Genomic DNA, 11,776 nt, shown 5'->3' with positions numbered 1-11,776 from the left:
GATGCTGTAAAAGGACCAAACTTCAGCCAGGAGAACAACTGAGATAATCCATCCACAATACGAGGTTAGTCATTCATATACTGCTGCATGGGCTGGGCTGTAGTTACATCCTAAGGTTTTAAAAACTGAGCTTAAATAAATGATTAGCGGTAATAAAAGCCGAGGGAGGTCAACAGTGATCACTGACTGTTTTAGGAGCTTTTTGAGATTAAATAGAAGAAAATACAAAACATTAAACATGTTAACAACACAAAGCCGTATTAAACGCAGACTACTTTAGGCCCGGAAGTAGGATTCGTCACGTCATCACTTAACGACCGGATACCCTACTCAGTCAAATGCTGCAAAAACTGATGGGATGGATAAAGATGGATATTAATAGATAATGACCAAAAGCATACTGCAAAATCAACCCAAGAGTATCAAGGCAAACAAAAAGGGTCTTTACAATGAGCAAGAAATTAGTGATCGAGTATAAAACTAAATGCTAAAGAGTCAACACAATACTTTTGTTACACCCGCTGAATTAAAATTAAAAGGCTGCACTTCAGTCATATCTTAAATGTTTGATTTAAAATCCACTGTAGTGGTGTAAAGAGGCAAAATGACAAAAACTGTGCTATTGCTCAAATACTTCTGACCTGAAGACGCAAGATCACTTTCAGCTTTAAATCATGTACAGACATAATCACTCTTTATACTATTAACAGTCTGGCCTAAAAAGAGCTACCTGCTATTGGTCAAAGTTTCCTATCATAGAAAAGCCACAGAGCAGATAAGGTGCAAATGTCTAGTTCCTTTTTGTAGTCCACTTGAATTGCAGTATGTTATAGCATATTAATGGAATTTCCACTTCTCTGTGGAATGAATCAGTGGTGATTTTACTGTAGGTTTCGTTAGCAATTTAGTTGTTCTAGAACCTTGAAGTCTTTATGTTCTTAAGCTGTTTCAGTGTGTACAAACTTTGTTGGTTCGGACTGTAAGCAGTGCATTGAAAACAGAATAACCAGAATGTTAATCTTGACTCAAAACATTGCAGAATGAAGGTGGTCACCAAGTACAGATTTAAATATGAGTACAATCGTAGGTCCCAGAGCCACAATGAACCTTTGTTTGGACTACAGCAAAGCCTCTGTTCTTTGGTGATTCAATACAAACAGAGATTTACATGGTACTAGCGGTACAGAGCCCACCACAGAGCCCGAGCTTGCATCGCTCATTGAAAAGCACGATGGATACTTTCTCAGTTGACTGACAAAGCAAAACAGGAGCAACACATTCGGACCAGCGGAGAAGGTAATGTGACAATACTTGTTTAAGTTGGGATTTAAGAGAAAGTGCATCAGAACTGATTTGCCATTTTCAACACTACTCAAGAACCAAAAGACAGATGGAGATGAGTGCAATCCCTCCAAATACCCCAAAACGCAGTGCAGAAGAAGAAGATGCACTGGCACCTCAGGTACTGGAGATTCTCAGTGGGATCAGCATTGAAGCCTTTAAGACTCTGAAGGAACCTGAAGATAGAGATGTGTGGACCCTGGAAGAGGGAGATGACTCTGTGTTTTACAGTGATGAGGAGCAAGCTCAGCTGAACATCGTTACTGCATCAACCGGCATCAAGTGCCGACATCTTGCAAACACTGTGGCAGATGAACCTAGCCATCAGAGAGAGGTAAAGGCAGGGGAAGAACATGAAGCCAATATTGCCAAAGAAAATTTAGACATGGGAATGGAAATGATCCATCAGATCACTTGGACCCAAGAAGAACCCCAAAAGTTTCATACGGCCAAAGCTAATCTAATGTTTGCATTAGACTCTGGGGAACAAGGTGCTGATTCTGAACAGACTCCAGGAGAGTTTATGAGAATGTGTAAGGAGTTTTTGCAGCCACACTGGACAACTGTAGAAATGCAAGCTCACCCTGAACAAAATGTATCAGCGGAAGAAGGTAAGAGGAATTTCATATAACTTCGCATTGAAATAAAAGTGGTCTTTGTTTATAGACTGTAAAAGAAAAGATTTTGTCTTTCGTTTTCTCTTTAGCAAATCGGCAAATCAAAGAGGAAGAAGTGGAACTAGAAACTCACACACCAGCCCTAAGCTTTGATGTACCTAATGAGGAGAGTTATGCAAGGCTGCACAGGGAGGCAAACTACCCAGACCAGCTGTTTGGTGCTGAAGGCCAGAAATCAGGTGCTGGTCGGCTTCAAGTGGATCAGAAAGCTGAGCAGGGTCCGAACTTTAATGTCCATGCTGGTCTTTATCAAAACCCCCACCCGGGTTACTCCAGCCTGCCTTTGGTAAAGAAATCTGGCTGCAGTGAGAGCCAGCATTCATTTAACCATCTCACATCTACCAAGTACAGCACCGTGTCCTATCGCAGGATCCGCAGAGGCAACACCCGTCAGAAGATAGATGAGTTTGAGTACATGACAATTAATCACTAAGAATCTGGTTTCAATGTCCATCTAATGAAACCGTAACAAAAAAACAAAACAAAATGAACATGTGTGCTTTGCAGTTTACACAGAAATATCCAATGTAACACCCCATTATGTGCAAACCTTACATGCATACATAACAGTCACGGTTAAGGTACTTGGCTCAATAGAGCGAAAACATCTCATATTTGTATAGAAAACCGTTGATTTATGTTGTTACTATTGGCTATTGAGATTTTTGGTATGAGAAATCCGGTGTTAAAAGTTTTAAATTCCTCAGAAGTAACCTCAGTAAATAACTATTAAAAAGAAATTCAAATGGCAGATGGAGGGAAATAACAAAATATATACTGTTGCACATTCATCAACTTGTTATTATTTTCACCTACTTTCACCAAAAATGCATTTTCATTCATGTCTTTTTCTTGAAATGTTTGTGATCATGTAATAAACTCATGAAATCAGAGCACAGGTTTATTGAGTGTTTTGAAGCAACACTTCCCTCTAGTGACAAAAACAAAATCATCAAGTTTTCACAGCAAAACCGACACATAAAAACCCCACAAAAGCAGCTTTTCCCCCCAAATGACCGCTCAAAGCACACATCTCATCTCGAGATATTTAAAAAAAAAGTGTTTTACACAAACAGCTTCATGCAATTTAACTCATTATTTAGTCCCAGCAATGATGAATCTATAAGGCACTGTTTAACCTTTGATCTTTGTAAATGTTTTACTAAAGAACTGAAGTGTTAAACAAAGATGTCCATCTGAATCTCACTTTTTCCCCAGGTGATAGTGTAGAGGATATTATTTTTTTAAATTACTAAGTCCCTGTCCTTTGGCACACAATCCCACATCAGTCACTTAAAAAAAAGAGAAAAGAAATCATGCTTATTAATGCCCCCAAAACGCTTCTTTTGTACCCTGGAAAGTCCTGATTTGAGGCTGGACCACGGACCGTGCTGTAGCATGAGGCCACTGAAAGTTTTTTGTAGTGCATTTTTATCACATAAAACTCATTTCAGTCTCATCCACTACACAAGGTAGTTCGTGAACTGCCACTTCTGGAAGCTACTGCTGGGTTCACAAGGGTTGAGACGAAGGTCGTCACTCCTAGGTCCTGCTTCCAGGCACATATGGTTGGAAACAAACTCTGCTATGAGGTGCTCCGCCTTAAATACAAAAAAAAAAAAAAAGGGTGGGAGGGACATGAATGCAACTCTTGCATCTAAACACTCCTTACGTGGATTTAAAGGAGGCCAGCTCTGTGGTTTGGACTAAAGACAAAACAAAGATATTGTACAAAGCAAATGGCACACCCTTAGTCAACCTACCAGAGCAGAGTTGGAGGATTTGTGGAACCAGCGGAGCTCAGGCTTGGTGCCGTCACATGACCGTAAAGCAAACCTATTGCCGCTGCCTTGGGCAGCAACACACAGGTTCTGCTGCTGAATGTGTTTAATCCAGGTGTAATTAAAATGCTGACCCTGAAAATGAGAGAAAAGGAGACAGAGTGACCAGCAGGTAAATATGCTGCATGTCAAACAATGTAAGATTTTGAAAGACGCCTCAGTGGTGCTGACTTGAATCCAAAGAGGCCACATTTAGAAAAACTTGGTCTCGTCTTGGACTCCACACTTGTTTATAGTGGCTTGGGTCCTTTCTCAGACTTTGACTGCATTTGTCTTGGTTATTTCTGGGTATTTTTGTTATTCCCCCACCATAATTACCACAGTCATGACCACCAAACATGCAAATCATCCACATTTTTTGCCTGTGTAAAGACCAAGAAAAACACATACAAAAAGCCCTACTACAGATCATTTGGTGATATTTACATTTAAATAATCTGTTAAACACCTACCTGCTTGCTGAGATCACACGTCTCAAAGCACAAAGAACCGTTATGCAAAGCCAGGCATTTTCTCAAGCCACGATTGAAGACCTAAAAAAAAAACAACAAAGCATTTTAAGAGAAGTGAAACCCCAGTAAACACAGGATTTGTTTACTGATTTACAAGAACACAAGAAAATAGTCCGTTTATATTCCAATCAGACAGAATGCTGACACTGGGTTAAATGAACAGATAGAGTACATACCAGGCCTTCAGCTTTCACTAAAGGAGCAACCATGTCCGGATAAACATTATCCAGGTACCACTTGAAGCTTTTGCATTTCAGCTTCTTCCTTAGCTCAATCTGCTCTGTGAGGTTGCCAATATCAATGCGCTTTTGATCCAGCAGGTGGTGGTATCCATGGCCATAGAAAAGATCCTTGTACTCATCTAGCCACACTTCAGCCACCCTTGCCAGGTTACGCTCCACTGTCTTCTGCCGGTCTTTGGGAAATTTATACGGATTCTGCCCGCGGAAAATGTGTCCCACACGAGAGCAGGGGATAATCTCGATTTCTCCGCCGCACATCCAGATCTGTTCAAACGGCAACAGGTACAGCACATCATCAGCCATGTGACAAACACTAACTTGAAGGCTGTTTCCAAACAGCTGTGACCAATATTCCCAGTAAATTAGCTGAGTGACAAACCTTAAATGAAATCTCCATATTCTCCCCACCCCACACATCCAGACCGGGATCATAGGTACCAAGTTCGAAGAAGTATTGTTTGTCAATTGAGAAAAGGCCCCCAGCCATAACTGGGCATCTACAGGACAGAAAACAAACAAAAGAGATTACTAAAAATAGCCACTAGAGCTATAAAAACAACAACAACAAAAAAACAAAACATAAATTTTACCTGATAGGATCAGAGATGGTCAAATTAAATTTCTTGATATCCTCTGGTGGTACTGCACTCCAACCAAACACCAAAGGCCATTTGAAAATACCCCTTTGGAAGTTGTCAACCATCATATAACTGAGGATGAAAAGCCACAACACAATTAATTTTGTGGCCGTTATTATACCAAAACACATAACTAATTAATTAAACATGGTATTATCCACTTACCTCATGTCCTTATCACTGATAACTTCAATAACTGGACAGGGTACTTTCTTTCGATCCAGATAGACTCTCTCCAAGAGCGGCTCCAGCCACCCCACATTGCATTCAATATGGGAGTCAAGAAAGGTAAGAACCTCACCTGCATCAAAGGAAAGCATAAGAGTCCTGCTGCAGTTAAACGTTTTAAGAACCCTACAACGCACACAACCCTCACGAGTCACTTTTGTCAATGCATGTAAAGAACATTTGCAGTAAAATCAATAATAATAATAGTATTACTGCATTTATTGCATAATGTTTTTACAGTTCTAATCTGAAAGGTGTAAAAACAGGGACATACATCTGACCACCTGCATTTGCCATGCACGCTGGTGTCAGAAGAGTAACGCTGCATTATGGATTATATGTTGCTGGTCCTGAGACCTGATCCACCACCCTTGGCCTTGAGGACTGCAAGCGCTTCCATTTATAAGTATTATTTGGTTTCTTGAGTCATAGCTAGAGACCCAACAAGAACATTTGGTCAACAGAGCAGCAGGTTGTGCAGAGGTGCAAAAGGTGGCAGCCATGAAGGGTTCAGGTAAGATTTTTGTGCTTTGTGAAGTCGAACATTTTTTACAGCACCTCAAACATTAAATCAAAACATAGTTCAAATTAAATAATAGAATACTTCACAACAAAGCTGTCACATGAATGTAGTTCCATTAAATATATTAGCCTGCTGGCATTATTTATGACCCTTGTTCCTACATTAGTTTACCTGAGCACACAATTTGACATATTAATGCATATTCTATTGCTGTCTTTATCTTTCTTTTTTGGGAGCCGTATCCTCTAACCCGTATCTATACCATGTTTATAGACTCATAAAGTATAAGAGACACCCTTATATGAGATTAGTCTTGACCATACATACCTTTGGCAACAGCAGCTCCAGCTAGCCTAGCTCTGATCAAGCCCTGGCGCTCCTTGAGACGAACGATTCGCACTTTGGGAAACTGGGCCATGTAATCATCCAGCTGCTTTTTAAGATAGTCTGCCAGAGTAAAAGCTCTTGGTAAAGCTACTTCATGCATGCAAGTTACACTGACAGCAGAGAACAATTAAAAATGACAATGTGAAAGACAATAAAATTATGATCATTTATATTGTTGCTAAGCCTGCATAGATTATACAGTAATTAAAATAAATAAATAAAAAATCAATCATCCAATCAATCACTTAAGTAATAGTAGGTACATGTAAAAATAAATCAATGGTTTAATTGTAAAACCAATATGCAGCTGTCACATATTTTAACACTTCTGGCTGATCAATAATGATCTAATGGTTTTCCTAACAATCTATATAGTACATTGCATTTGAGCATACAATGAAAAAGATATTTGAATAGCCAACATTTAATAACAAATTTTTAATCAACCCAACTGAGATACCCCATGAAGACAAGGCCAAGCTATGATGAATTCCAGACACTGTTACCTTTTGTGCTGAAGTCATCCACCAGAATAATCTCTTTAAGGAGGTGGGGTGGAGATCTGTTGAGCACACTGTGCACGGAGCGGAGGAGCGTTGACCACACTTCATCCACGAAGCAGAAGATCACGCTGGTGGAAGGTAAGTCATCGTGGACCAGACTCTGTTCACACCTGGAAAACACAGCAAAAATTAACATTCAAGCTTTGCAAGTGGTGGCAGCTTCAGAGATGACGTGCAGAAGACTCACATCTGCGGCCTGGTGTCTGGAATGGCACGGTCCACTGGAATCTTGTCACTGAGGTAGACGTTAAAATGGCCTTCGTCCCATCTCTTCTTCACCTCTGCATCCTCTTTCCAGCCAACGACAGCTGGCTGACCAAACTGGCCTACTGCGTTAGCATCTCTAGGACTGGAAGTCAAATCCAGAGAAAGCACTTTGTGGACACCTGATTTTCTAACAGCAGAGTTATTCTTGGAGTCGGATCCTCCTTGGAGAACGACTAAAGGCTTCACAGGTTCCTTTTTTTCATTCACAGGACTTTTAACAGTCTCGCTGAGCTGCTCCCTTTCTTTTGTATCTTCGTTCTCTAGTCTTTTTACATCCTTGTTGGGAGGTTGTTTGGGTGTTGTTTTATCTGGGTGTGCCTCCTCAGCCTCAAGCTGCTTTTTAACTGCTTTATTTGCCTTATCCGTCTTGTCCCGATGACTTTGTGCAACTTCAACAGGCTCCTCCTTTAAGGCAAGTTTATTTTTCTGGGTTACATTTGCCACTGCTACATTTAGATCAAAATGTACAGGTTTCTTCTTCCTATGAACTTCCTGATTTGGAGTAAAATTGTGCAGGGAAGCTCCATTATCACGTTTGGGAACATTGTCTCCTTGACTTTTAATAAAGCTCCTCTTTTGATCCCGTTCTTTGCCTCCATGTCTGTAAACCTGGTCAAGTTTGACACCTGAAGTGTGTGGTCCTTTCCCCGCCTGTGTCCAGTCCATCCTCTGCACCGGGTGTTTAAACCCCCTTCTAGTGTGCTGCGTGGCCTTCAGCTGCTGTTTGAAAAGCTCCTTTTCTCTTATCACACGCTCTTTTAGCAGCTCGGTATTCACTTCGTTTAGTGACATGCGGAGAGCAGCCATGTCAAACAGCAGCCAAATGACAGAAGCTACGAACACAAACGCCAGCACCCTCCCGCTGTCCCTTAAATATCTTCTAATCCTCATTATTGACATAGTTTTAATTTAAACAAACAAACAAACCCTTTGTAAATGTAAAAACACGTCAAAGAACCATACTGAAAGTGCCGCCTCTGTGGCACACTTTTCTAGTCTTTGGAGAAGTTATCTGCCTGCGTGGCATGCTAGAAATATTTCACGGAGCAGCAGCGGTAGTCAGTGTTGTCACTCATCAATACAGCAGGGTCCGACTCCCGTGGCGCAGCACGTAGGTACAATGTTAAAGCACTAATTTGCCTTAACGTACAGTACCGGTTCGGTCATGTCCACATCCGCGAGCCATTACGTCTACCTCGAAATACTCCACAAACCTTTCGACGTCAAAGAGAAAAGTTTTCAGTTTCGCCGCAGGGTCTATCCACGCCACAACTTTAACTTCAGTTTTGTATGAGGACGTTGCAGCCGACTTCCACATAGTCAGTAAAGTGATTGGACGGAGTTTCTGCCCGGAAAGCAAGTCAGCGGGAAAGAACGCGGACGGTACAGGAACCTGGACGTTTCGCCTTCAAAATAAAGGAATCTAAAGAAATTATTTCACAATCAGTAATGAACGAGGGAATATTAGGGGCACATTTAAAAACAATGAATAAAAGACATGAAATAAAAAAGGCGAAATTTCGAGATTAAACAGAGCTAACAAATATTTAAACTAAGGATATTTCCTCTATTTTTTTATTTTATTTTATTTTATGTTGGTTAATTTTCCAAGGTCACAAAATCATTTCAGTTAGTTTTAATTTTACAAAATCTAATGTTTATTTATTTATTTATTTTTTATCACAATTAAAACTAAATGTGATATTTATTTATTTTTTAATTTTTTTTAAATCACAATTAGCTTTAGTTTTAAGTGTATTTTAGTTAACTGTGATGACCTATTTTCCTTAGAAGTGTGACCTTATTTATTTTATATTTTATATTAATTGGAATAGATTATAAATTTATGTTGGATATTAGATTTTGCAATATTATTTACAACTCTGGATAGTTTGGATATTATATATTTAGTTACCTTATTATTATTTATCTCACCTTATAATTTTGTGTAACATTTAAAATATTTATAACGGCACCTCGTGAGAGGTAATTTTGGTTCCTGTCTGACAGTATTTATGGTGTGACTGTTTTAAGAATTAAACTTAAGTTACACTCTAAAAATAATTAGCTCTGAGTATCATGTGGGTTAATAAGTTAAAAATATCAAACTTGGGCTAAAGTCCAGCAGGCTTACACAAACCAAATCTATTTCTCCATTCGTCTAAAGTTGTAGACAACTCCATCATTTTCCTCCTCTGTGAACTAATACAAACTCAGCTGATTAAAGTGCAAGAGATTACTGAATGACATTACTGCAATAGAGAAAAATATAATATGATTCCAGTAATAGGTCTGGTAATAGCACTGGTAATGTTAACTAATAAAACATGTAGTAAAAGCTAATAGCTAAATTATACATGGGAAACCATACATTTGTAATTTCAAGAAGACGGACACTCCCTCGTGTACCTAAATTTTAGCTACATCTACAAATGAATGTTTATTCACATTCAAATCATTATGAATGTAAATGAATTTTCATCCAGTTTTCACGTGCTTTTGTTTTTTTTTTTGTTTTTTTTTCTGATAGAATTTTCTGTGAAGTTCCTGGGTTTGAATCCACACTGGGGCCTCTCTGAGTGGAAGTTATACACATTTCTGTGTCAGTTCTCTCCAGATTATCTCAGTTTCTCCCACAGTCCATAGACATATATTTAAGGTTAACTGGTGATTCCGAAGTGAATGTGTGTGTGAATGGTTTTCTTTCTATGTGTTGGCCCTGCGACAGACTGGCGACCTGTCCAGGGTGTACCCTGCCTCTCGCCCCGTGACAGCTGGGATAGGCTCCAGCGCCCCCCGCAACCCTGAAAAGGATAAGCGGAAGCGAATGGATGGATGGGTGGATGGTGATTCTGAAGTGAATGTGTGTGTGAATGGTTTTCTTTCTATGTGTTAGCCCTGTGACAGATTTGCAGCTTATCCATGGCTGACTGGCTTCTCACCCTATGACAGCTGTGACCCTGAGTTGGATAATCAGAAGAAAATGGATGGATCGATGGAAAAAAAGGTATTGAAAATGAATAAAATAAGATGAATATATAGATCATGAGTTTGTAATGTAACTTAAGAGTATAGTAAACTCCAGGGGAATTTATATGCAGTATCTGGTAAACCCTGATCTTTGCATGCATCACTGAATTTTATTTCAATATTCCTGATCCTTATTGGATAAAGAAATTACTAGCTCAACCAAAACTAATTATGGAAGCTTGTTTCTACCACAGGACAGCATGGTGATGCAGTGGTCAGAACTGTTGCCTCATAGTGAGAAAGTCTTGGATTGAAATCCATGATCTGGTTTGGATTTTGGAAACAACCATCTATAATTAGAAGATATATATTTTAATAAATAAAACTGGCCATGACAAATTATTACATCTAATTCTTTAAGAACTTTTACTTTGGAAGTTATATCCGGAAGCGCTCTGTTAACTCAGTTCCGTGTTTCCCCGTTCACTTTACACCAGGAACAATATTGCCAAGTAGTATGGAAGCTACGCAGGACGCGTAGTTTCACGGTGATGTGACTATGGCTGCGCCTTTTACAATTGTTCGGTCACCTTTGTTAAAACTAGCCTGACGTTATTCGTCTTGTTCTCATTTTTAGAGGGGATTACACTGCACACACCTGAATTGTGTGGGTGTTTTCTCCAGAAATAGTTGCCTATTCTTATTGTAATCGAGTTTTCATACAGTCACTTCGATCCATTAATCTAGGGCTTTTAGATATGGACGCACCACTAGGATTAAGGAGTCACCAGCTTGTTATATTTAGCTTAAAAGTTATAAACGTGATTGGCCCACTGAAGCAGTCAGATTTAGATTGTCGTTAAACTGTGAGGACTTGGGTACTTTTCTAGTCAAGCTTTTATTATCATTATTATTATCATCATCATCATCATCATCATCATCATCATTATTATTAATATTGTTGTTGTTGTTATTTTGGCCTGCTTTAAATCAACACAGTTGTCAAACAAAAGAGAAAACACCCCCATTCTCCATACCAGATTTGCCACATTCCCCCAGGAAATTGACTTAAAAGGAATCCAAAAGGGCCTGGACTGGTTTGACAGTTCCTGGGTCCAAGCAAGATGGTGCAGTGTGGCTGAGAAGTGAGAAACAAACAAATGAATTGAATACAAATCTTAAAGCTAGCATTGTTAATCAGGCTCTCTAGAATTTCACAAGTGACTTGGCAGCAACACAAATGGATACAACACAGCTGAGTTGTGAGCACTACATTGTGTGTGGAGGTCACGGGTCTCGCCATGGTAAGGGGGTCTTTGTCAGGAGAATATTGTATATTACAACACAATATCAGTGACTGTAACTATTGTAAAATGGCAACAGTTTGTCAAAGAAATTTGCTCACAGTCATACAGGCATCCCAGTCTCAATAAACACATGCACAAAACCTCCATTTCTTTACATTTCTATTTGCTGTTATGAGTTCACTTTGTTTTTCCTTTCAAAAGTCCAGTTTGTATTTTTTCAGTTTACTAATATGTTTTTTTAGGTACATTTAATTTTATGTTTTAGTTTCATTAACTATAA

The 11,776-nt window shown here is 39.3% G+C and overlaps 2 protein-coding genes across 3 annotated transcripts; one reads left to right on the top strand and one right to left on the bottom strand.

Moving 5' to 3' along the window:
• Positions 1-1,201: 1,201 nt before the first annotated feature.
• On the top strand, positions 1,202-2,911 carry LOC102210960 (uncharacterized). Of its 2 annotated transcripts, XM_005723386.2 has the most exons (3): positions 1,202-1,296; positions 1,378-1,952; positions 2,048-2,911. In XM_005723386.2, the coding sequence occupies exons 2-3, from the start codon at positions 1,391-1,393 to the stop codon at positions 2,449-2,451; spliced, it is 966 nt and encodes a 321-aa protein (XP_005723443.1). In that variant the 5' UTR covers positions 1,202-1,296; positions 1,378-1,390; the 3' UTR covers positions 2,452-2,911. The 2 variants fall into 2 exon arrangements, with proteins under 2 accessions (XP_005723443.1, XP_005723442.1); XM_005723385.2 differs by having other exon boundaries at positions 1,202-1,952.
• On the bottom strand, positions 2,824-8,569 carry galnt5 (polypeptide N-acetylgalactosaminyltransferase 5). The gene is made up of 10 exons (XM_005723387.2): positions 7,140-8,569; positions 6,896-7,062; positions 6,330-6,449; positions 5,417-5,552; positions 5,204-5,323; positions 4,993-5,110; positions 4,548-4,877; positions 4,312-4,392; positions 3,782-3,934; positions 2,824-3,619 (listed from the first exon to the last, which is right to left on the bottom strand). Exons 1-10 carry the CDS (start codon positions 8,117-8,119, stop codon positions 3,482-3,484), a joined length of 2,343 nt encoding a protein of 780 aa, XP_005723444.1. The 5' UTR covers positions 8,120-8,569; the 3' UTR covers positions 2,824-3,481.
• Positions 8,570-11,776: the final 3,207 nt, after the last annotated feature.

This window comes from Pundamilia nyererei, unplaced genomic scaffold, assembly GCF_000239375.1.
Source record: "Pundamilia nyererei isolate P.nyererei 1_Seehausen unplaced genomic scaffold, PunNye1.0 scaffold00009, whole genome shotgun sequence".
Lineage (NCBI taxonomy): Eukaryota > Metazoa > Chordata > Actinopteri > Cichliformes > Cichlidae > Pundamilia > Pundamilia nyererei.
This window is presented reverse-complemented; position numbering and strand designations above follow the sequence as displayed.